This window comes from Zootoca vivipara, chromosome 2 (assembly GCF_963506605.1).
Source record: "Zootoca vivipara chromosome 2, rZooViv1.1, whole genome shotgun sequence".
In the NCBI taxonomy this organism is placed as follows: Eukaryota; Metazoa; Chordata; class Lepidosauria; order Squamata; family Lacertidae; genus Zootoca; species Zootoca vivipara.
Window position 1 is genome coordinate 58,663,641 of NC_083277.1, and position 25,640 is coordinate 58,689,280.

The 25,640-nt window shown below is 41.7% G+C and overlaps 2 protein-coding genes across 2 annotated transcripts; one reads left to right on the forward strand and one right to left on the reverse strand.

The window, feature by feature from the left end:
- Positions 1–823: 823 nt before the first annotated feature.
- LOC132591720 (ovomucoid-like) lies at positions 824–6,412 on the reverse strand. The gene is made up of 6 exons (XM_060271619.1): positions 6,287–6,412; positions 5,460–5,504; positions 3,816–3,937; positions 3,283–3,337; positions 2,341–2,456; positions 824–1,136 (listed from the first exon to the last, which is right to left on the reverse strand). Exons 3-6 carry the CDS (start codon positions 3,935–3,937, stop codon positions 1,091–1,093), a joined length of 339 nt encoding a protein of 112 aa, XP_060127602.1. The 5' UTR covers positions 5,460–5,504; positions 6,287–6,412; the 3' UTR covers positions 824–1,090.
- Positions 6,413–19,654: 13,242 nt separating this feature from the next.
- LOC118080481 (ovomucoid-like) lies at positions 19,655–22,946 on the forward strand. The gene is made up of 4 exons (XM_035105784.2): positions 19,655–19,806; positions 20,691–20,719; positions 21,679–21,788; positions 22,726–22,946. Exons 1-4 carry the CDS (start codon positions 19,752–19,754, stop codon positions 22,778–22,780), a joined length of 249 nt encoding a protein of 82 aa, XP_034961675.1. The 5' UTR covers positions 19,655–19,751; the 3' UTR covers positions 22,781–22,946.
- The last annotated feature ends 2,694 nt before the right edge of the window (positions 22,947–25,640 follow it).

The following is a 25,640-nucleotide window of genomic DNA, read 5'->3' on the forward strand; positions in this document are numbered from 1 at the left end:
AGGGATTCGAACCGCCGACCTTCTGATCAGCAAGCCCTAGGCTCAGTGGTTTAACCACAGCGCCACCTGGGTCCCGTAGTTATTCATTAGTGGCTTGCAAATTATGCAGTGAAGTCGTTTCCTCCTGCTGCATTTCAAGTCACAATATTATGTTGCTGTACACACCAGAGAGGGGGAGGGGATGCACATTAGTTGTTTGGTTTCCTCACAACAGAAATTCTCCCCCAGACTCCTATTCAATGAAGCTGTCGCCTGGGCATGCAGTGTATGTCTGAAAGGCACACACTTCAGCTTAACCACAGCCTACTTTTCAAATCAGGTGGAAGCCTATTTCAAGGGAAAGAGCTGTATGTCTCAAGATATTACAGGATACATATGTATTGGACTAATGTCATGCATACTCAGCTTCACACACCAGGCATGGAGCATACTGGAGCCAGAGTAAAGAGTAATGTGTACACAGCCTGAATTGATGGACAGAGAGAGACTTTCTGAAATCTCTCTAAGAGCTGTATGGAATTGGAAATACAGTATAGAACTTCCTGTTACGTTGGTCTCAAAGCTAGGCCTCATCCTACTATCTCAAATACATCATCTTCTTGTTTCCCTGAAGAAACAGTCTCCAAAAAAAGTATTTGTTCTATGTCTATTGTCCAACATGCCTTCACATTTGCCTGGCAGTAATGCCTGAATTATTTTTCTCAACATCCATTGCTGTGTGTTATCTCTCTCTCTCCCTCTCTGCTTTTCCCCACTTGCTGAAATAAAGTGACCTGTGTGCTACTATGAGTGACATATTCTAGGAAAGGATAGACTATTTGTTCAGGTACACTGGACAAATATGCTTTCCTTCCTGGGGTTAAAACCCTAAACCCTACACAGACCCTCAGATATACATGAGCCTGGTATTGAAAGAGAGAACAACCAAAATAGCAATGCATTCCATGACGTAAAGTGAGACATTATAGAAGAGATCAAAACAATACATGGTTGCAGGTTAGACATCTTTATTGGCAAATCAGACCTTCTTTTTGGAACATTTGCTATTAGAGTATAAGGCAAAGAGGTCTCTTGGAAATCTGTCAAGTTCTCAGCACATTCCAAAATGCTGGAGCAACAGAGCCCCTTTGCTCTTTCTGGAAAGAAAAGGGTAACATATATTGAAATTATTATTGTGGGTAACTGGAATCATAAAACAAAGTTATATACGGTTGTTGTTTTTTAAAGCAGCTCTTAGTTTGAGAAATGCAATGACTTGCATTCCATCTTGTCCCCTACAACTGCTTCCCACTATGCAAAAAAGGAACATTTTGGTTCCTAATGCAAGCCACTTTCACCACAGAAAATCAATCAAAATTCTGACCAGTAAAATCTTCCCATTTAAATACAGTGGCACCTCTGGTTACATCCTTAATTCGTTCCGGAGCTCCATTCTTAACCTGAAACCATTCTTAACCTGAGGTACCACTTTAGCTAATGGGGCCTCCCACTGCCGCTGTGCCGCCACCGCAGCAAATTTTTTCGTCTCATCCTCAGGTAAAGTTCTTAACCCAAAATACTACTTCTTAGTTAGCAGAGTCTGTAACCCGAAGAGTTTGTAATCCGAACCATCTGTAACCTGAGGTACCACTGTAAACACAACAGACACTGCAATGGAACTGTCAATATGAGCAGCGATGTTTAGGGATACCTTGCTTCAGCAACATCTGTGCTATGCATAAGTGTACTTTGTTAAAGGTCCTGAGAAGACCCCTATTCCCCTCAGAGAGCCACAATTCCCAGGGAATTCCTTCTTTCCAGGGAACTCTGGGAATTGTAGTTCTCTAAGGGGAATAGGGTCTCCTAACAACTCTCAGCTGCAAACAGCAACTTATACTTCCCAGGATTCCTTAGGAGAAACCATAGTTTAAAGTGGGATGTATAGTCTGGGTGATGCCAGAGTAGCTTGACAGATCATGGATCAATAGTTAACAAAGAGACCATGTTTTTGTGAGACTTTACAAATTAGGGAAAAACTTCAAAGTATAGTCTGGATGGAAGCATGATTATGAGACCATATTTTTAACCCTTTCAACTGACAAAAGTGAATCCAGGAATTTGGTTATGTGACTATATCCCAGCTCTGGAGAATCCTTGACATTGTGGTCAGCTTCCAACAAAATATAAAAATGCAGTAAGGATATATGTAGGGTGGCTTAATTCTCATCCTACCAAAACTATCACAGTGTCATCGTAAGTATACGAAACAGCTTGGAAGTTTTGAATATATCTTTCTCTTCTATCATGTTATCATCACTTTAGCTTTTTTTTAAAAAAAGAAATAATTATTTCTATACGTACAGGGCATTAATGCAGAAATCACACTGGTTGCTATAGTTGTTCCCATCGGAACCGCAGTGAGGCATATAATTCAAGGGGCACATTTGATCATCTGGGCCAAAATTCTTGCAATAGTCCTGCAAAAAGAATGATATTCTAAATTTGTCTTCCTGTTAAATAAGACTAAGTTCCACATTACAAAATAAGTAGTGATGTAGCCATCAAACTTTTAGATTTGCTCACCAGTTCAACATACCGTAACTTCTTTTTTTAAAGTGCAATTTGTATTCAATTTTGTAAAGTCATACATATTTGCAACAAAGAAACAAAACCCCAAAAATGAAGAAATAGGAAATACAACAGTCATAATTTGATATGCATTATATTATCTCAAATAAATATTTTGGTTCATGTGAAGCATGTGCTGTGTTATGTCAGTATTTGTCAGAGGTTTTTGTGGCTACTCTTGAGTAATGACGCTCCACACCTCCTTGTCTTTAAGGTGTTTTTATTGTGCATATTATTTGCAGTGCAAAGAGTCTGGAAAACACGTCTGCTTATTTTACAAAATAAGCAGTGATGTAGCCATCAAATTTGCTCACCAGTTCAACATAACTTCTTTTTTAAAGTGCAATCTGTATTCAATTTTGTAAAGTCAAGCATATTTGCAACAACAAAAAAATATGAAGGAATAGGAAATACAACAGTCATAATTTGATATGCATTATATTATCTCAAATAAATATTTTGGTTCATGTGAAGCATGTGCTTTGTTATGTCAGTATTCAATAAACTTTACCTAATTCTGTCTAAACATACTAAGTTTATGCCTTCTTTCACGCTTGATACCTTATAAAAATTCCACAACTGCAAAAATGTAGGTTTTCTGCTTCCGATTCTGTTATGAGAGGAATTGATATTTGCCACTCCCAATATCTAGAATAACACAATCATGCTGCTTACCTGAATCTGAAGACATTGGCCTTCATACTTCACACCCACATTTTTGTTGGATTCCCTGGGTAAGAGAGATATAAAAGTTGACAAATTCTTTCCTGTAGTTCACTTTATGAAAACAAACCTCTGTATGTTCAGCTCTTCAGAACAGCTTGACTGAGCTGGTTTTATAATTTATATCCTTGAGCTCCTTCATCTATTGCAGATCTTTTGTCCTCTTGCTACTTGAAATAAAAATAGACTCTGTAGATACTTAAGAATCCGGTTTCACTTTATTTACAGCATGTGGGACTGGTTTCACATCCTTGATCAGCGTTGATGCTTATTGGATTGCATTGGGCCAATCATCATTTATCATTCTCTTAATAACCAATCATTAGACTGTGAGAATACAATAGGATTGGTCTCATGTAAGCCAGTGTGTAAGCTTGGAAAGAAGGTGGGGTGGAAAAGGACCAAATACAATAAATACAATGAGATATCATTATAAAGAATGATCCATTGCCTGGGGGAAAATGTTCAGTATCCACATTACTTACAGGTTTTGACGACAAAGATCACATTTGCTGATATATGTGGTATCATCTGTTCCGCAGACTGGTTTAGCGATTTTTGTGCAGAGCATGAGTCCTTTCGCTTGTCTGAATTCACTGCAATCCATCTATAAAAGAAACATGTAGCATTTTATTCTACCCAGCAATCCTCTCTGTTTTCCATTGTGTTGATGTTCTTAATTGCCACCCTCTGAACCTGTACCAATTGGGCTAAATTATTCTTAAAATGTGGAAACAGTATTCCAGATGAGGTCTATGCAGAACTGGCAAAGCTAACAGTGAAAATGACAGATCAATATGATGGACAGTTTATGGAAGAGTAGAAGCCTTTTGGGGATTATTTGAAAGAAAAAAACCATAACCAAATGAAATCAGGGGCAGGATTTGAAATTTGATAAAAATAAAATAATAAAATAATAAAAATCTTTAGGAAAGTAAAAGTATTCCAGATGAGGTCTGACTAGTGTTGAATAACTGTGAATCTATTACTTCCAACTGGTCAGAAATTATGGTTCTATTAAGATATCCTTTTAAAAAAATGTTTTGTAGGGGCACTACATCACATGGGTTTGCTCAGGATCATGTAACTTGCCTATACAAAACTGGCATCCCCACTCAGCAATCAAGGCAAATGGACTTGCATGTATTTTATGGGAAACCAAACGCCTCTTAGGAAATTGTAAATGAGGTTCGATCCCATTATTTACAGAAGCTAACAGCCATTTTTTCTCAGGCAGTGCTATGAAGGCTTATAAAGTTCAGGGCCCTAATATGGTACACGTTATGGAACGCCTTTCCCCATATTAGCCTGCCCATGCCCTGAGGTCATCATCAAAACTCTTCTCTACGTGCCCCTCTGGCAGTTTTCAGGAAGATGGTGGCAACAGGGGTAAATCTAGGCTTTATTTCTCCCAGGTCAAAGATCCAGTTTGGCCAAAAACAACAGTAGCAGCAGCAGCAGCAGCCATGCACATTTTGCACACACAGAGGCTGGAAGCCTCAGTGGTCCACCTCTGGAGGCTTCACCTGAGGGCAAAAAAAATGGCTCCCCCACATGCCGTAGCTATGGCTCTGGGTGGCAACAAGGGAGGCTAAGGTTGCACAAGCACATTTCCTTTCCTCCAGGTGTTTGGAATGTTGTTGTTTTTGTTTTGCAGGTGTGTTTGTATGTGTGTGTCTATTTCTGTCTTTGGTGGTTAGGGAATGGAGGGGTTGTCCTTATAGTCTGATTACCTTGTCCACTGGCACCTCAGTTTTTGAACATCTCTGGTGAGAAACGTTTTGGTTTTCAAAAGCTGAAAATCTGGAAGTAAATGCTTCTGTTTTCGAACGCGCCTCGGAAGTCGAGCGGCTTCCGCTGAGGTATCACTGTATTTTTCTTAATTTTCTCTATTAAATTTGCAGACCGCCCTCGGTTTTTGAATGTTTCGGAACTCGAACGATCTTCAGGAACGGATAACATTCGAAAACCGAGGTACCACTGTACCAGGAGTTGCTTTTAATTATTTTGTTTTGAGATTATATTGATTCATAAGTTTAAGACATTTCAATTCCCTCCAAATCACACAACAATTTTGCCAGTTTGGTTCGGCAGGTTCAATTTCTCACCACAAAACTCTTTATACCTACCTTTGCACATTCTCCAACATTCTTCTTACCAACTAGTTTGTTTTCCTCCCTGTGTAAGAGAAGAATTTAGGGAACTTTAGCAAACAATTTCCTGTATTCTAGGTTAACGACACTCATAATAAACATTGGTCAGCGCACTAGTAGACCTTGCAAGTCACAGGCAACTAGCTGCATACCTTTGAGTACCCCCAGAAACAAACATTGGATAAATCTGTCTGTTTCAGTCCCTCATATTTCCAGTCTTATGCTTAATTCACCCCATTTCCACATCTGTTTGAGTTTTTTAAAAACTAACTAAATAAAAAATCTTATGAAATTCCTTTTTGCGTGCATTGTATCCTAATACATTTTTGTATGCCATGTTGCGTAATGTGCATTTGTATATTTTTTTAAGCACTATACTTATTTTTATGTACATTACTTTTAATATACAGATTTTTGCACTTATATTTTGAACGATATCTGTGTTTTGGATCATATATTGTTTTGGGCTATACAAATTAGCTGGATGTATATTAAAATATGAACTGAATAGCAGAGAGCAGAGAGTAAGTTTAACGTCATGTTGTAAGCACACTGGATTTACACAGAGATCACTGAGCACTGAACCTCAGCTGGTTACCTTGGCCCAGAAATAATCTCTCAGTCTCCGGCTAACCACAGGGGAATAGTGGTAAAATGGGAATGTTCCCATGTAAGTCATATCTCCATCTTGGAAGTGGGGTGGGGTGGAAAAGGGACTGATAAAACAAATTTGATGAGACATCATTATAACTAATTGTAGCAATGATCTGTTGCCCAGCAAGAATCTTCTGCATCTGCGCTACTTACTGGTTATGGCGACACAGTTCACATTCATTAGGATAAGTGTTGCCATCTGTACCACAGATTGGAAAATACATCCTCGTGCAGCTTATTAGTCCATTACCAGTTGCCTTGAGGTGCTGGCTGCAATCCAACTATAAAAAGAAAACAAACAGCATTATATGTCTACACAACAGTTATCCTTTATATAACCTCTCAAGGCTTTCATCCTTTAACGTTTATAACTGATACACAGGAGAAAAGAGGGTACCTTATGAATCTACCTTTCCTTTTTACATTTCCCATTATTCACAAGGAAGAAGCATGCAGAAGACTGAACCCAGGAAAAATGGTTGAATGAATTTCTCAAGTGTGGAATTGCCTAGGGCATCATTGTACAAAAGGCAGCATATAAAAACTGCAACATGGAATATATAGAATAGCCAGACAATTCTGTAGTGGAATCTAAATGCATAATAAAAAAACCTTGTGAAAATGCTTTTTAAAAAACGTTTTGAGAAATATATTGAATTTGCCATAGCTCACCATCGCCATCTAGCATCACATTTGCACAATGCACTTTACAACACACTTAAAACGTTTTGTTTGTACAGTAGCTGTATAGCTGAGTCCTGTGTGTAAATAAAAGCACAGGCTTCCCAATTGCCTGGTGCTATGTTTTGTAGATTTAATGCTATTTGCTAGGTGTGGGGTTATCTGTGGTGGTCAGCCACAAGGCATGGTCAGCTGCACAACACTTTCATCAGCTTTTCTGCAATTGGGCGTGGCCACCCAGATGACCAGTTCCACTCTTGAATGTCTTTCCTGTTCCAGTGAGCAGCAGCAGCATGAATGGTGAGCCACAGCTGCAGAATTGTCCTCCTGACACCCCTGTCACTGTACCTAGATGCGGAGGGGGATGGGGATGGGTCTGGGGCCTCCCTCCTGCCCTTTCCCAACCCCAGCAATCTCAAAAACGAAGCAACATTCAAAGAGAAGGTCTCATGTCCCACTGAAATGAATGGTCATATCTCTGCTAATAACTGTGCTCTTCCACAGCTCTCCTTCACTATAATTGCACAGGAGAACTGCTGTGTGTGGGTTTATGTGTCTGCAGTGAGAACACCAGCATTTCCCCCTTACACTTGAGGAACACAATTCAAATTCTTCTCCACCTGCCAACTTGCAATTACAGCTTTAGCTGTATTGCCAACCAACTGCAGAAGGCTGTAAGAGCAATATGGCATTACTCACTCTGTTCACCTGAACGTCTTCGTCCCCGAAGATGCCTGAAAGGAGACCAAAAACAAATGGATGACGTTTCTAAGCTCTCAAAAATTCAGAAGGAAATCTCTGCACAACGGCTTCTCCTTCTTTAAAACTAAGAATGTGTTGTGGAACAAAATGATTATATAAGACTTACTAGACCTATTTCAGATTACTCAGTTACTCAGTTGTATTAACTCTTTGCTGTATGAGACATTTTTACTGCTGCTATGAATATCCAATTAATGCTTTAATAAGCCTAATAACAACTTTTTCAAAAGATTATAGAGACGGGAGAATGATCAGCAGTTGGTATGCTGAGCGCCAGTCATTTCATATAATTATAAATGTGTGCCTCTAATCAGGTCTATAATATTTTTCCTGTTCTGGGGGTGGGTGGATTTGTCCATGTTGCTTTCTCAGTGTGCCATTTCCCCAATCTTACGTTCGGTTTGTGTTTCAGCTTGCATTTTAAAAGGCCACCTCATTTTAGTGTGTGTCTGTCATAAAATACACACTTTTGCAGGAATTTTCCCCAGAATGATGCATTTTTGTAAGTTATTTTCACTAATATTTGTATTATAATGCACTCAACTATTAAGAAGTGTGAATTGAGTAGGTGCACATCAAAATGCGAACCAAACCAAACCTCTCTTCCATCCTTACTTATGGCCATACCTAGGGGATCGCAGAACAGGGTCCCAGTACTTTTTATGGGTTTGTAGAAAACGGAATTTCAGTGAGACAGCTTAACTTTCTTCTACCCTTGCATGGCAAGCTGCACCTGCCAAAACTCCCTCTTAAACTAAATATTTTCTTCCATATCAGGTCAGTCGTCTGAGCAATATAGCAGACTTTTTCAGGATGTTAGCAGTAATACTCTGAATCTCTCTCTCTCTCTCTCTCTCTCTCTCTCTCTCTCTCTCTCTCTCTCTCTCTCTCTCTCCCTGAGTGACTCACCTGTGAAGCACCAAAGTGCCAGAACAACAACCACAAATGCACCCATTCTTCACTGAGCACTGAATGCACCAATGTTCAGCTGAGAAGATTGTCTTCTAGAACAACTTAACCAGCAGGATATCAGATGCACACATGCAAGGACCTCTATATATATGCACAGGAGTTTACTTTAGATTTCTTCCTTGTGAAAGACTTGGCACTCTAAGGACAGTTTCATAACATAAAGAGTTGACCTTCTTGAGGGGGGGATTCTTTCCACACCCAAAGGATCAGGACAGGATGAAGGTAGAATGTGTCTTCTCACTTGATTTAGTTCAAACTTGCTTTTCCTGCCACCAAGATAAGATATACAGTTCCTTTATTTACTACCGTGTTTCTCCAAAAACAAGACACCGTCTTATATTTATTTTTCCACAAAAAACTATGGCTTATTTTCAGGGGGTGTCTTTTTTTTTTCCTCCTTCTCCTGCTGCGGCCGGCATTGCTGTTGCGCCTATCACTATGTCTTATTTTGGGGGTATGGTTTATATTCCTTGAATGCTTAAAAATCCTGCTATGGCTTATTTTATGACTACATGTTTAAATAGGGGAAACGGTATATCTTTTAAGAGAAAAGCAACTGGAGAGGGGCATTTGATCTGAAGCCAATCAGAAATCTTTTCCCAATGAAATGAAATCTTCTGGGGGCAGGGAGAATTCACTGTAAGAATAATGGTTTCTGAGGTAAGCTTTTCTCTTTATCAGTGCAATCAGCACAACAGTGATAATAACATATTGTCTATCCTACAACAATCTTGGTTGCCAGGGCTGCTGATGTCTCCTCTCTTGCCCAAAGTTTAGAAAAGTTTTAGAGCTGACTAAAGGCTTTTATAAGGAGAAAGAAAAAGAAGCAAATGGCTAAGAATGGATAAGAGAACCAGGCTTTTGGTAAGAACTCATTGCTCAGTTGCTGAAGGAATCCAGATACAGTATAAATTTGTATCCAATGGTTGTATTCACACAAGGATTTCCATCTGATCTATGGAACTTTCTCTCACCTTCCTCTTCCTCTGTGCCCCTCCAAAATCATCACTGGAAGGTGGGTTGACACACAGAAAAGATTTTAGGCTTTGGCGGGGACTGGGAAAGGAGAGGAAATTGAGCTAATGGGACCACTTTGTTGGATACAAGTCAGTCTCAATGTTAGGCCATAGCTCCCTTGTAGCAGAGCACTTCTTTTGAATGCCAGAGGTCCCCAGTTCAATTCATGGCATCTCCAGGTAGGAAAAGACTCTAGATTTAAACACACAAGAGTCATTGCCACACAAAGAGCACAATACTGAACTAGATTCTGGACCAGCACTCCAACTGGATAAGGGAGCTTCCTAGCAAACGCAAATAAGCGCTGCTTTTGAGAGGGAAATAAATTTTTCAAGCACTCAAAATGCATAGTAACACAGGAAGCTGCCTTATACTCAGGGCTGGCCCACCCATGAGGTGAGCTGAGATGCAGGAAGCCTAAGCGGTAGTGCTGCTAGTGGTGAAATGGCGGCAATATCTCAGAAGATATCTCATGAGATCTCATGATGGAGCACATTGTGAGATTTCAGCAGCAGTTTTGGGGCCACAGTTTCACTACCCACATAAGGGAGGCATTGGTGGGGATGGCACTGGGGTGGCAGGGCAGGGCGACACCTTCCCACTTAGCCTCAGGTAGCAAAACCAGTCCACAGAGGGTCCACAGCCTGTCAACTTTCTCCTCCTTAGCTCAGTGTCGCCCTTTTAGAACTCAGCAGACTTAGTTGGCTTTGCCTGTCATTGGCTCTTCCTCTGCCTACTGCTGGTCTTCCTGTCTTCCACCAAACACCTTTGCCCCTTCTCCTCTGCAAGGCAACACCACTGCAGCAAAACTAACCCTTGCTCTTTCACACGTGACTATCCTGAAAAAGCAAACATGCGGTTCATTTCATCAATAGGACTTCAATGATTATAAGCACCTGCCAGAGGCCTGATTTTAAAAAAATACACTGAACCAACAATACTGACAAAAGCTGGTTTTCTCATGTGAAGGAGCAGGAGAAAGAATAAGGAAATGTTGAAACTACGGAAGTGAGTGGAGGCTGGAAAGAAGGTGTCTGACAATAGTGGTTTGTTTGAGAATGTGTGAGAGAAAGGATTTGATATTTACGCTGATTGATTCTGGAAGCTGTTATATTTTCTTTCAACAAAAAAAAGTACAGTAGCTCTAAGGATACAGAGGCAGCCCAACCTGAAATACAAGGGAATTACACAGCATATACAACGATGGAAAAATGGAGAGGAAACATATCTGAACTAACCTGTCAGAGCGCCAATTTTCCAGTGCCAAACAAAACAGTTCATTTCTGAACCATATAAATAAAATAAGATTATTTACTTGTCAAATCATAGTTAAACCTTTGTTCTTCCAAGAATCACATTGGAATGAAGGTACTTTGCACAAAGCTGTATTTACAGGTAAAAGGAAGAGTATAGATCACTTGTTTCTTTTCTTTTTTGGTGAGGAGAAATGAATGAAGAAATTATTCCTACCTGCTTATTACATAGGAAGATATTTAATTTCTCATTGCCTGAATCAGAAGGCACAGGGATCAGAAGATATGGAACTGGATGTGAATTATTGAATATACAAAAAGTAAATAACGATGGACTATTGTTTTAACATATGACCACATTGGAGAGGCTCTTGTGTGAACAAAGGCAAAAGGGTTTATTCAACCCCTTTCTTTTACAAAGTATTAAAAATTGAATTTTATTCCTTAAATCGTGTCATTCTTTGGAACTGAATTTTTAGAAGGCGCTGTTTTTCAGCATACAACTGTCATTTGCCAATATATTGTAAAAGGCTGAAAAGTCACATGGATGGATTGATAGGAAATGATATTTTCAAAATACCAAGCTACTGTACATTCTGAGGAACTTGAAGTGATTATTAATCTGTGTATGGATTAACACATATACTGCATAGGTATTTGGGGGGTAAGTTGGTGCTGCTGTGTATATTCCTGATGTTTGTCTCCTTTAATACTATAATGAAGTGGGAGAAGAGTTAGTCTTAATGATCTTTCCAAGATTCCCACATCTCAACCCTGTGAATGCATAGTTTGGTTCACACAAGCATGGCCCAGTGTGAAATTATGGTTCTCAGCTCAGCTGCTGCCTTTGTGAATAGGTCTGCAAGACAGAAAGATTGTACAGTATCCTTTTGTCCTCCCCTTGGCCAGGTGGGAGCAGGGCAAGCTATGCCTGAGCTTTTTTGGAGTCAAGCTGAAAGGAAGGGGAGGCTGAGGGCATCTTCTGGTGCTGGGGGTTCTCCTAAAAAATTCCCTACAAGTGGAGAGCATTGAATTTGGGAAACCCTTAGAGTTAGCCTGTATCTTCCTTACCTATGCTCACTTTGCCAACGCAATCTGCCAGCCCTGCATGGAAGCCCACCAGTGGCTCATTAAAACCCCTAGTTTAGCTGCTTGGCTGGGACTTCAGAAACAAGCAGCTTGTGAAGCCCAAGCCCACACAGCTAACAGGTAGTGTTCAGCTTGGTCAGGGTCCTGTGTATAAGCCTGTGCCCATTGCTCCGTCCCAGCTTCTGCCAACCTAGCAGTTTGAAAGCACGCCAGGTCAAGTAGATAAATAGATACTGTTGCAGCGGGAAAATAAACAGCGTTTCTGTGTGCTCTGGAATCCGTCATGGTATTCAGTTGCGCCATGGTATTTAGTCGTGCTGGCCACATGACCTGGAAAGCTGTCTGTGGACAAACGCCAGCTCCCTCAGCCTGAAGCAAAATGAGCTCCGCACACCATAGTCACCTTTGACTGGACTTAACTGCCTAGGAGTCCTTTACCTTTTTGTAAGTCTGTGCCACACTCACTAAGGCCTAAAATGTTTCATATTGCCTGCGTGTCTTGAAAAGGCTAGGATTGGGAGGTCCAGTATGTAACAGAAAAGATGAATCGTATGATGGGGTCACTGGGATCACCATGGGGAAAATTGGATTATATGGTAAGTTTGGGGGTGAGAAGAGTCTGAGCCTGTAGCCTATCCAATGATTCCCTCCCCTCATTTTCAGTGGCTTTCAGGTGTCCTATCTGAATAAATTCCACAAGTCCTTTCCTTAATTCATGTTGTTGACTTGATGGGTTTGCAAATCACCTTTCTTCATGAAGCTCAATATAATCAATTGCTATTAATCATAAGAACTGGATCATCTTGGGTCATCACTTCTGAACTCAGTGGTGGACTTTGGTCTTTAAAATTTCAGGCCAAAATTTGACACACACACATACACACACACACACACACACACACACACACACACACACCACCTCTCACCTTCCATTCTGCTCAATTCAGTACAATATAGTTGTGAAACCCTGCAGCGCCCTCTAGTATCAGCATCTAGTGCAGTGGAACCACCTACACTGTCAAAAATCTGCCTCTAAATTAGGATGAAAAATCATGGACAATGGGAAATGGGTTCAGAAGATATAATAATAATAATAATAATAATAATAATAATAATAATAATAATTTATTTGTATCCCGCCCATCTGGCTGGGTTTCCCCAGCCACTCTAGGCGGCTTCCAACAAAGATTTAAAATACATTAAAATATGGAACTGGATGTGGATTAATGAATATACAATACGTAAATAACTATGGAATATTGTTTTAACATATGACGACAGTGGAGAGGCTCTTTGTGTGAACAAAGAGGAAAGGATTTATTATTTTTCAACATGGAGGAATCATCGTTGACATTTATTGAAATTAATAATTGGAGAACCCCTTTTGAACTCTGTGTGTGGAAGGGAAAATGAATGAATTTGAGATCTGGGTCTGAAGAATGGGAAAATATCACTTGGCAGAAGGAGGAAGAGCTGGATGTCACACTGGAGTAAATACTTTGAATTTTCTTTTTAAATGTAATTAACAGAGAAACGGATGTCATTTTTTTTACATCTCTTTCTTTCTTTTTTCCTTCCTTCTTTCACTCTTTTATTTTGAACTTCATTTCTTCTCTTTCTTCTCCCACCCCCACCCCCATTTCCCCTTTATTCTTTTTAGTTGATGTTCTCTACTCTAAGTCACTATTGGAATTATACACACATGAAGGTGATGGATAGTTGGTGAGGGCAGGGTAGATTTTTACTGTTCAGTCTACCAATGCTTGCAATCCCATTGAAATAATCAATATTTCAAATATTGTATTAACAGTGTGAAATCCCATTGATTTCTCTCTCTCTTTTTTAGTTGATTAATGAGAGGTGGTGGTGGTGTTTTGCACCATTGAGAGAGTTAGAAATAAAACTTCTGATATACTGAAAGATGCTTATCTGAGAAGAAACAAAGAACCAGAGAGAACACCACAAATACACCTACATATTGTCTTCGTAGCAGAGGCAGTTATTCAACTGTAAATCCAGCTCCAGACAGGGAGGCAGTTCTGGTAGGGCTGTTGGGTATTTATATGTGTATGTGCAGATCAATATCACAGGTCCTAATCTAAACATTCCTGTTGTTGCAAAGTAACCCACAGGTTGAAATTCGCTGTCAGCAAGAATGAAAAGGCATGGGGGGGGGAGAGAAAAACACTTCCGCTGCTCCAATGGTTTTGCTGACCAAACTGCAGCTTCTGGTGTCAGTCTTTCTTGTAGAAGGTCTTGGAAGCAACAACTCCCCAAGCAAAACCCCCAAGTTGGGATGAGAGAGACGTTCCATTCAGTTTGTATGTAATGGCAAGCGGACTTGTTTCACACTTTCCAAAGCAAAATGTGACAACAGCCATCTTTTGAAATTCACCCTTCTCTGAAATTTTCAGCTCGGTTCTCCAGCCAAGTAACGTGTATAAAAATCCATATTTTAGAGTAAAGTACACATATAAATTCACATATTTGTGAAAGTAACAGTAAAAAATGCATTATAGCTGGAGCAACTGCATGCAAAACATGGGCCTTTGGGGAGAAATTCACACTAAAATGCTGGTGAGATCAGCCCTGAGTGCTCACTGGAAGGACAGATCCTGAAGCTGAGGCTCCAATACTTTGGCCACCTCATAAGAAGAGAAGACTCCCTGGAAAAGACCCTGATGTTGGGAAAGATTGAGGGCACTAGGAGAAGGGGACGACAGAGGATGAGATGGTTGGACAGTGTTCTCGAAGCTACAGACATGAGTTTGACCAAACTGCAGGAGGCAGTGCAAGACAGGAGTGCCTGGCGTGCTATGGTCCATGGGGTCACGAAGAGTCGGACACGACTAAACGACTAAACAACAACAATTTATTTCTTTATTTGCAAACGTATGTGAAATAAGGGAAACTGATCTTAAGAGTGGGAAAATGAAGATGAGGGCGCTAATGCCCCCTGCCAAATCCCTCTGCCTGCTGGATGAAGTGACCTTCCCTGCACACCACTCATCCTGCACATATTGGTACATATGCACACCTTCTGCAAAATAACCATGCCAAGTACTAAGGGGATATTGAAAAAAATTGCTCTTGCTTTTTAAATGCATTTATTTTTGAGTTAAAATAAGTAACTTCAATGGAGCTCCAGTGCAAATCAGAAAAGGGAAGTGTCAGGGCCGGCTCTAGGCCCAGGCTGGGTGGCGCAATGCGCCAGGGTGCCTGGCCACCAGAGACGCCGAAGGGGCGCCGAACGGCTGGTGTACGGCTGAGTGTGGCAGCCAGGAGCTCCATGCAAGGTGGCAAAAGCTTCCTCTCCTCCTCTTCTTGCAGAACCAGTAAGACTACTGCCTAGAGTGGCAGCTGGAGCGTGGTGCCACTCTAGGCAGGAGTTTCGCTGGTTCTGCAAGAAGAGGAGGAGAGCTCCATGTGAGGCGGCAAAAGCTTCCTCTCTTTCTCTTCTTGCAGAACCAGCGAGACTCCTGCCTAGAGTGGCACCACGCGCCTGCTGCCACTCTAGGCAGGAGTCTCGCTGGTTCTGCAAGAAGAGGAGGAGAGCTCCATGTGAGGCGGCAAAAGCTTCCTCTCTTTCTCTTCTTGCAGAACCAGCGAGACTCCTGCCTAGAGTGGCACCACGTGCCTGCTGCCACTCTAGGCAGTAGTCTCGCTGGTTCTGCAAGAAGAGGAGGAGAGGAAGCTTTTGCCGTCTTGCATGGCCGCGCATAGTTAGGCAGCCCCAACAGCGCCCTCTGCCCCAGGCTAAATTTTGGGAAAGGGAGGGGGCGCTGGAGGGACCTTTGCACCACAGTGCTGGATGTACTTAAGACGGCCCTGGGTATTAGGTGCAGATTGCCCAATGTAGCAGCAGCAACACTGACATAATTTTGATGCCATTTATTCTGACACCATCAACCATGGTATCCTCCTGGACCAGCTCCAGGCAGTGCCTTGGGGTCCCAAAATTTGAGGGCTCTTCCATTCTATATCATAGTTGCAGCGACTCTTGAGGCACACCCAGTGTGACCAAACTGGTCATGCACATCTAAGTCCGCCTCTGTTCCAGGCAATGGTAATTGGGGGAACTGTATTACAGTGGTCCTGATCCTATCTTCAGGACCAAGTCCCGAGAATAGCTTTGGGACACTGTTTGGGGGGCCATCTTGTGGCTACATTATGGAGTGCTTATTTCCAACACTGTTTAATATCTACATGAATCCATTCAGAGAGGTCATTAGGAGTTTCAGAGTGAAGTGCCATCAGAATGCTGATGACACTCAGCTCTACTTTGCCGTAACATCTGAATCCGGAGAGGCTGTACAGTACCTGGGCCACTGCCTGGAAGCAGTGGTGAAATGGATGAATGAAATCAAGCTGAGCTTCAAACCTGGCAAGGTGGATGCACTGTGGGTAAGTAGTCCCCGTGTCCAAGAAATTGGTCAATTGCCTATCCTGGATGGGGTACCAGGCAGAGTTCAAGGTGTTCCTATTAGCGTACAAAGCCCTTAACAACTTGGGACCAGTTTACCTACCAGATCGCCTAACCCCCAGAGTCAACCCACCCAGATAGGAGAAATGAAACAGACAGCACCACCTACTGGCACCTCACTTGCCCCACCACTGGCAGAGAAGCAAAGCCAGGCAATTTCATAATTGTAATGCTGGACTTGTCAGCCTCTTAGAGCTCTTCCGAGCAGTTAGATCTAACCTCTCTCCCATGCATATAAGGAAGTCTGTGTGGCCTTCATGATGAAGAAATGTTTACACGTGGAAATGAAATATTGCAGAGGACTGCAGTGTCATGTACCAATGTCAACAGTTTCCTTTTAGTGCACAATACAAGAAACATCTGGCAACCAGCCAGTTAGCAAACAGTTCATGGAACAGTTTACTGTCTCAAACATAAGTCATAGCAAAGATAGCAGATGATATTTTCAAACCAAATCAATAAAAATGAGTTAAGTTAACATTCTCAGTTAACTTTATTGCAATGTATCACATGGGTTTCTAGAGAAGAGTGATATCATTTCATTGCTGCTGAAGCAAATATAGCTCCATATCTGCTGGACCCACTGCCAGCCAACATGTACTTCTGACCATGGACTCAAACACACCATAACACATAAATGCTCTGGACATGCCACTTGTATTTTTCAAAACTGGAGAAGGTTTTGAGAAGAAAAGTCCTGTTGGATCTGGCTGAGGGTCCAAGTCAAAGTTCAGCATCCAGAAGGGGCACATCGGGTGGGCCAGAGCTATGGGGCTGTCCTCCTGCCACTGCTGCCACTGGAGCTTACCTGAAGTAAACATTATTATGTTCTGATGCCAAGATCGTACAAAATACTTGACACTTTAAAAAAGAAGGGCAATGCAACCAGCACTCTCCAAAACTACCGAACCATTAGGTCTCATTTACAATTGTGAGACAGCCAAGAAATGTGACTTCTGCCCTTAAAAGTATCAAGTGTTTTCCTTAACACTGCGATCTCAGTAGAATGAATATACCACTTCAAGGAGATTCTCCAAGGAAAAATGGGGAAGATAGTGTTGGGGCAATACTCGGAGCATCAGAAGTGTGGTTTAAAGAGAACATAAGAATAGCACTGGTGGATTGTGCCCACGTCTCATCTGTCCCAGCATCCTGTTCTCACAGCTGACAACCAGATGCCTATGGGATGCCTGCAAGTAGGACCTGAGGGAAGAAAGACTGGACCCGCCTGCTGTTTTCCCAGTAACTTGTATTCAGAAGAAAATTGCCTCAAATAATGGAAATTCAAGATGCTCAAGCCACACATTCATAGCTTGTTTTCTCCTATCACCGAATCTTGTTTTCTCTGTGCTTGTTTTCCACTTCTGTGGTTTCCAAACAATCTATACAGTGGTACCTCGGTTTATGAACACAATTGGTTCTGGAAGTCTGTTCATAAACTGAAGCGTTCATAAACTGAAGCAAACTTTCCCATTGAAAGTAATAGGAAATGGATTAATCCGTTCCAGATGGGTCCACGGAGTACTCAACCTGAAGAGTACTTAACCCGAAGTATGAGTGTAATTGGTTCTGGAAGTCCGTACTTAACCTGAAGCGTACTTAACCTGAAGCGAACTTTCCCATTGAAAGTAATGGAAAGTGAATGGGTCCGCGGCTTTCATAAACCGAAAATTCATAAACCGAGGTTCATATATATATATATATATATATATATATATATATATATATATATATATATATATATATATATAAAATGTAAACTGGGCATGTGGGTTAGTCTCCACTTTTCTCCGAAGCTGCTTGACCAATTGCGTTCAAATTTGGACACAACGTACAATCTATACAGTGGTACCTCGGTTTATGAACACAATTGGTTCTGGAAGTCTGTTCATAAACTGAAGCGTTCATAAACTGAAGCAAACTTTCCCATCGAAAGTAATGGGAAGTGGATTAATCCGTTCCAGATGGGTCCACGGAGTACTCAACCTGAAGAGTACTTAACCCGAAGTATGAGTGTAATTGGTTCTGGAAGTCCGTACTTAACCTGAAGCGTACTTAACCTGAAGCGAACTTTCCCATTGAAAGTAATGGAAAGTGAATGGGTCCGCGGCTTTCATAAACCGAAAATTCATAAACCGAGGTTCCTATATATATATATATATATATATATATATATATATATATATATATATGTAAACTGGGCATGTGGGTTAGTCTCCACTTTTCTCCGAAGCTGCTTGACCAATTGCGTTCAAATTTGGACACAACGTCACATGTGGATATGCACTTTGCGTAGGCAGATGACACACCTATGGCAGGTAAAGCAGGTAAAACCCACTGTTCCTGAACACAAAACTCAGACAGCTGGGGATGCTGGGAGCACAGGAGAAGTTGCAAAACAGAGCCCTCTAGTGACAGCTACACTGATACTGCACCTAGGAAAGCTTCCCTCTCCACAGCATCTCGGCTCGGCTTTGCAGACTGGGCCGAGGGGGCAGGATAGGTCATGGGTTGGGACAGGGTGTGGCCAGTCACAGGGATGAGCCGGGGGGAAGGGGGCAGAATAGGTCATGGGTCAGGACAGAGTGGGGGGAATCAAAGGGTGACCCGGGGGTGAGGGAAGGAGGGGTCAGAATAGGTCATAGGTCGGGACAGAGTTGGGGGAGACACAGGGATGACCCCGGGGGAGGAGGGAACAGAATAGGTCATGGGTCGGGACAGGGTGGGGGGAGTCACAGGGATGAGCCGGGGAATGGGGGAGGAGGGGTCAGAATAGCTCATGGGTCGGAACAGGGTGGGGCAGTCACAGGGATGAGCCACAGCAACGTGTGGCTGGGCCAGCTAGTTAAAGATAATAAGTGTGTTTGTCGTATATAACGTGTTTGTATTACTTTCCAGGACAACAATACTTATTTTATTTTATAGTTTACATGCTGAACGAGTAAGGCTCCTTTGTTTTTCTTTGTACTAAAACAATTGCCTATGATCAAAAGAATTCCAGCATTTCTAAAAACCGTTTTGTTTGTACCTCATTTCTTGTGACCTGCAACAGCAATGTCACAATCACACCAGAAGCCGTATTTCTTAAGGAGCTGGTTGCCAAATGTTTATTGCATACACGTGGAATGTGCATTGAAAGGGAAACCATTAAAATTGGTACATTGCAGTCCTCTGTAAACACATTTGCACGTGTAAATATTTCTTAAAAATTGGGAGATTTCATCATCAAGGCTGCAGAAACTTCCATAAATACATGGAAGAGATGCCAGACCTCAGCCTAACAAGTGGAATCTGAGAAGCATCTACTGCTCGGAAAAGCACTAAGAGGCAGACAGAACTAAACCCACCAGCAGCATCATGAAGCCAGGCAGCTTTCTCCTCCTCACTCTGATGGTCTTCTTTTTGTACTCAGGTGAGTCATAGTTCATATTGCAAAAGTTCTCTTTCTCGGAGAGGTGTAGGGACCAAACAATCCATGGACTATTCATGTATTCAAATGAGTGTAGGAAGGCTTCACCTGTGTTGACTAAATCCAGTTAACGTTGGTGTACGCTGGCTTAAAGCTAATGGAAGGAGGGGACATTGTTGTCAAACATAGGGACACTAGGGGCAGGGACACACATCACCCAACACACACACACACACACACAAGCCTTTCCCACATTCTTTTGAACACTGAAACATTTCTGTTCTCAAGATTCCTCCTATATGAAATTATACATGCCAGGAAGAAGCAGAATGAACGTCTTGCTATGTGAGATTTACTCTATCAAATAAAGATACTCTACACCAGGGCTCTACATTGCAGAATACGCCCACCACTTTTCACACAATAGGAGCCTTTTTGAAAGCTGAGGCTCAAAACACTAATGCCCCCTAAAGCTACCACCACCACGCACCCTCCTTTCTTCATGGTCTCCCCGTGGCTCTTGTGATATAAGAAGTGGACCTAGCCATGATTCTAAACACACAAAGCACCACAGCTGGGCATGCAAGGGAAATCAACAGAACTGGGTCCCAGTTAGTTATGCACTAAATCAGTATATACAGTTATTTATATTTAGTATAGTTAACTGACTTAACCATTTCCCATTGATTTGATTGTCTTCTTATGCATGCTCAGTGACATTTAAAAGAAAGTGCCCTATTGCCAATGCACTTTTAGGATAACATAGGATGTAAAAGATACAATGCATCTCACTTTTCAGTTCCTAGAAATAAATGTTATCAAATGGACTATTATTCAACAGATGGATTTGCGAAATAGTTTTTACATTTTCTGTGTTTTGCATCTAGATGTTGTTGTTAAAGCATCATGGGAAGCGGTAAGTGGGACGTCATTTATTCTTATGATAGAACATGGAAGTACTATGGAGTTAAGATAAGTGAATTTTTATTTCTTGTGGAATTTTTAAATATTCTCTCTCTCTCTCTCTCTCTCTCTGTGTGTGTGTGCGCGCGCGTATGTATGTATGTATGTATGTCAATATTTAAAATAGAATTTCAAACACAGGCAACAAAAACACATCTACACAAATATAACATACAAGAGCTGGGTTTTTCCCATGATTTCAATTCTCTAGTCCCATCCCTTTTTAAAAAAAAAAAGTTGTTGGTATTATTATTAGTTCCATTTGCTACCCACAATTTCAAAGAAAGTCTCGATTTGTGTTCTGTAGTAGCCTAGTGGGGTTATTCTGTTATTACTAGACAGCCCGCCCAACCCTGCAGGCATATTATTTAGCCACTGTCTTATGAATCCAGGCACTCACTCTGTTTTTTCCGTAAATAATTATTTTATTTTATTTTTCAAAAACTGCTGTTAAATGTGTCCTGGAGCTGCCCACTCGCAATCTGGCAGGATCAATCTGTAGGGACTAACATGTCTGCAATTTGTGTCTTGTGTGAAAAACTTTGTACCTGTTCTAACCCTGCAATATTTTTAACTTTAAAGGTGTCTTGCATGGAATCCCTGCCACCGACAATCTATAATTTGACAGGTTTAAGTGCCCGCAATGGGGCCTTACCATGTCACCAGATCACATTGCGCAAGTGGTAACTTGGGATGTATAGAGAACAACTTTATCACGCAATTCACTGCTTGCCAGGACAATAAATCAGCATTTCCTGTGCTTGAATGTACACCATAATATAACACTGGGTGAATTGTCTTTTGCATTCCTCATCTTTGCCTCATTATTAGGCATGTCATAATCAGAAAGGCCTTGCAGTCCAAAAGTTAAGTGGGGAGGACCTTTAAAAGTGTTGTGTCCTTCGTCTTCAGAAATATTGCAAAAGATATCCAAACCCAATATGCACCATGGAACTCAACAACCACTGCGGTTCTGATGGCAAGACCTATGGCAACAAGTGTCAATTCTGCAATGCATATATGTGAGTATATATGTGAGATCATAGAGTTGGAAGGGACCCAGAGAGTGATATAGTCCAAGCTCCTGCAGTGCAGGAATCTGCCCCCCCCCCAAGATATCTTTATTGGAAGTTTAAAAGTACATGATTATATTTGCACTAAGCATGGTGAGATGTAAATAGAAGAAAGGAAAAGAAAAAGAGAATCAACACACTTGTAGAACGAAAAGTCAAGGGGGGGACCCCTTTCCTGGGCAGTGCAGGAATCATTGTGCACAATGTGGGGTGCTAACCCATGACCCTGAGTTTTGTGTTGCTTATGAGGCCCAAATGAAGATGGTGAGCAGAGCTAATCTGTGGGTAGCCCTGAATTTTTAGATTGAGAGTGTTGGGAGGGCTATTCACAAGCACCACCCTCCTGACACTCTTGTTGCTAAGAGCGATCCAGGGGGTGGGGCAGGGGAAATATGCCCAAATGGGTTCTATCACCATCCCACCAGTCCAGACACAAAGCAAAAGGTAGTAGGGTTGGCCCAGAAGAAAAATAACAAAAAAGCCCCATCAGGGAATTAGGGGATAGTAAGAACATTATTATGAAGGTAACAAAGGCCTACACTGGGTGTTGCCTTAATGTGGATCTTGGAATTGCTCTAGGTAGAAGTCTGAATATTTACCCCCTAGAGAAGTTTGACACAGACGTACAATGGGGGCTGGAGAAGGGGGATCTTCCACAAAGTGGTAGACTGAAAAGGACATTGGTCCCTCTTGCTCAATATTGGCTAGGCTGACAGGAAGCAGTTTTCCAGGGTCTCAGACAGGATTCTTCCTCAGCCCTTTCCCCAAGACACAGAGCAAAGATGGTCTTAGCTTTCCCATCTATACAGTACTTCTCTTTAAGGAGTTATAATGAAAGTTGTATCTTATGAATTCTCACCTTTATTTCCTTCTTTTTTCTCATCAGTGAAAGTAAAAGAACGCTGAAACTGAAATACTATGGAAAATGCAAAAAAAATTAAGATGCACAAGATTAAGAAACATCTGCCAAGGAAGTCCCATTTTGATTCAAGCTTCACTCATTGCATCACCACAAAAAAATTGTTCTTCTCTTTGCTTATGCTCTGTGAGCCAGTGAATATCTCGCAACATCTTTAATTGATTTATCAATAAATAAGCTCAGCAACATTATCAAACTCTCCATACATTTATTTGTGTATTATCTATTATTAAATGTTATATATGATTTGGGCAAGATATCGGTATTGAATTTTGTTACTAATAACACACAATCAGGGAACTGAGTCAAACAATCAGCGGAATCTTCTCTCTTTGGACTATGACATTACTGACTTCTGGCAATTGATTTCTGCAGATTGAAAAAAAACCCAAAAAAACCACCTATAGACTGCCAGGTAATTCGTTAGACACTGAGGCTAGAACCCATCCCCCTGCCATGATACATTTCATTTCATTTCTATTGATTTTTAATAGAAGAAAATAAAAAACAGAGAAATAAGAGAAAAGGACACAGAAAATTCAGTTGCCATCCTATAAATTGATATGTGCCATTCAAGTGGCTACCCAGCTACATCATTGCGCCAGCGCAAGAATTAATGTTAAAGCAATGGGATTTCTCTCCTGCTTGCTTTCCCCACCTGGGTGTCCCACTGTGTGTTCCTTCAACCGTTCCTCATAAGGCTTAGTTCCCAAACTCTTGATCATCTTGGTTATCCTCCTCTGCACACATTCAAGTTCGTCAAAATCTTTTTAAAATTGTGGTGCCCAGAATCAGACACAGTTTTCCAGGTGTGGTCTCTCCAAGGCAGAAAAGAGTAGTACTATTACTATCTGTACTGGCTTAAGGTCAGTGTTTTCAGACTGGCCACAGGACTACTCCAACCTCTAGCTCAGAACCAGTTGCTGGTCCAAGTCAACACCCAAAAAGCTTCCTCAATTGGGCTGTCCCCATCTCATCTTCAACACTTGAGCTTCAACATAGGTGATCTGCGGGCCCACTAATACCCATCCTGCTCACCAAGGGATGTGAGTTTACAATATGCTGGGACATTTCACATAGCTGAATATCTAAAGAACTTGGCAGTGGTCACCTACCACAGACTTTTTATTAAGACCAGACTGAATGTGTTGCCTTCCAAAATGCTCCAAGGCATAAGCAACTTCAGTGCAGAAATGGGCACTGTGTTATCAGGTGCAGATTGCCCAAAGTAGCAGCATCATTGATATAATTTTGATACCATTTATCTTGATACCATCAACCATGGTATCCTCCTGGACCCGCTCCAGGCAGTGGAGGACCTTGGGGTCTCAAAATTTGGTGCCCTCTGCCTGCCTCTCACCTTCCATTCTATATCATAGTTGCTGTGACACCTGTGGAACACCTGCGACTCCCCACCCTGTGCAACTAAACCAGTCACACTCCCCTAAAATCTCCTTTGCCTACATCAGCTAAGCAGCAGTGATGCTGGTGTTGAAAGGGCAGTTCCATCTCACCACATGTGCTCTTTCTGTCAGCATCTTTTTTCCAAAATTGGCCCAAAGGTACCATGTAAAACAATTCAAAACTTAGAGGGAAATTGGCCAGAGAACTTCTAGTGGAGAGGCAGTGTTGGTGTGGATTATACATGGGTAGCTTATAAGCAAATGCATAAGGGTTGGAGAGAGATGCTGTGGTGGTTAGGAAGGAGATGAGGCACCCTTAACCCACCCTGATCCTTTGAGGGGTGGGGGGGCCTGGGCCGAGCACCCATGGGGGCTGGAACTCCTGGAGGCCACCCTATGCGAGCATGATCGCCATGATCAAGGAGAATAATTGGATTTAAAATCATGAACATGCTTCAAAAGAAGGGGGAGAAGATACTGCCAGGACTTTATCAGCTTCTGAGTGAGAAGAGAATCGAGGGAGTATTTCATCAAGAGGAAAGAATGATTGGGATGGAACGAAAAGGGAAGTAAACTTTTTATTTTCATACTTTAAGATGTACTTACAACCTTCCTGGACGGACTGTCTAATTATTTGAGAAAATGAGAAATGGAAACGAACTGTGTGGCATTGGAATTCATATAAATAGAGGATTGTCATCTGGTATGATTTTAGAAGTTGCTTTTTAAATTGTTAGAGTAAAAAAAAAACCTCCCAGAATGTTTATTGGAATTGCCTGAAAGCCGCCGGCGAGTGGGATTTACGAGCTGTGGCGTATTTGGAATCTGAGAGATAATAGCAGCCTAATTGGAGTCTCGGAGTGCAGAAGGCAGCTAAAAGGCGAGGAAAGCTATAAATCAGTTACAAGAGATTGTGCATAGTGTGAACTAGCTGTTCCTCGCCAAAAAGCTGTACTCTTGCAAAAGTTTAGAAGAAGTTTGGAAGAAGACGGAATATGAGCCGAGGCATTCCTATCTTACTACAGGCTCGTATACTATAAGGAATGCCTTATGAGGAACAGCTTAGGGAGCTGGGTATGTTTAGCCTGGAGAAGAGAAGGTTGAGGGGTGATATGATGAGAGGATGCCATATAGAGGAGGGTGAAGGGTTGCTTTCTGCTACTCCAGAGAAGTGGACACAAAGCAATGGATTCAAACTACAAGAAAGAAGATTCCACCTAAGCATTAGGAAGAACTTCCTGACTGTGAGAACTGTTTGGCAGTGGAATTTGTCAGCAAGTAATGTGGTGGAGTCTCCTTCCTTAAAGGTCTCCAAGCAGAGGCTTGACAGCCACGTCAAGAATACTCTGATGGTGTTTCCTGCTTGGCAAGTTGGATTGGATGGCCCCCATGGTGTCCTCCAACTCCTCTCCTTTCATATTGCCAAAGTCTTTAATATGAGAGTATATTTTGCCTGAATTTGAACTTGATGAAGTGGGG

What these genes read in the sequence shown, in the direction of transcription:
- LOC118080481 (XM_035105784.2), top strand. Translation starts at nt 19,752, where the DNA reads ATGAAGCCAGGCAGCTTTCTCCTCCTCACTCTGATGGTCTTCTTTTTG. An exon ending in TTAAAGCATCATGGGAAGCG is followed by an intron (nt 20,720 to 21,678) that starts GTAAGTGGGACG and finishes CTTCGTCTTCAG; the next exon opens with AAATATTGCAAAAGATATCC. An exon ending in CAATTCTGCAATGCATATAT is followed by an intron (nt 21,789 to 22,725) that starts GTGAGTATATAT and finishes TTTTCTCATCAG; the next exon opens with TGAAAGTAAAAGAACGCTGA.
- LOC132591720 (XM_060271619.1), bottom strand. Translation starts at nt 3,937, where the DNA reads ATGGATTGCAGTGAATTCAGACAAGCGAAAGGACTCATGCTCTGCACA. An exon ending in GATCTTTGTCGTCAAAACCT is followed by an intron (nt 3,338 to 3,815) that starts GTAAGTAATGTG and finishes TCTCTTACCCAG; the next exon opens with GGAATCCAACAAAAATGTGG. An exon ending in GATTTCTGCATTAATGCCCT is followed by an intron (nt 1,137 to 2,340) that starts GTACGTATAGAA and finishes TTTTCTTTCCAG; the next exon opens with AAAGAGCAAAGGGGCTCTGT.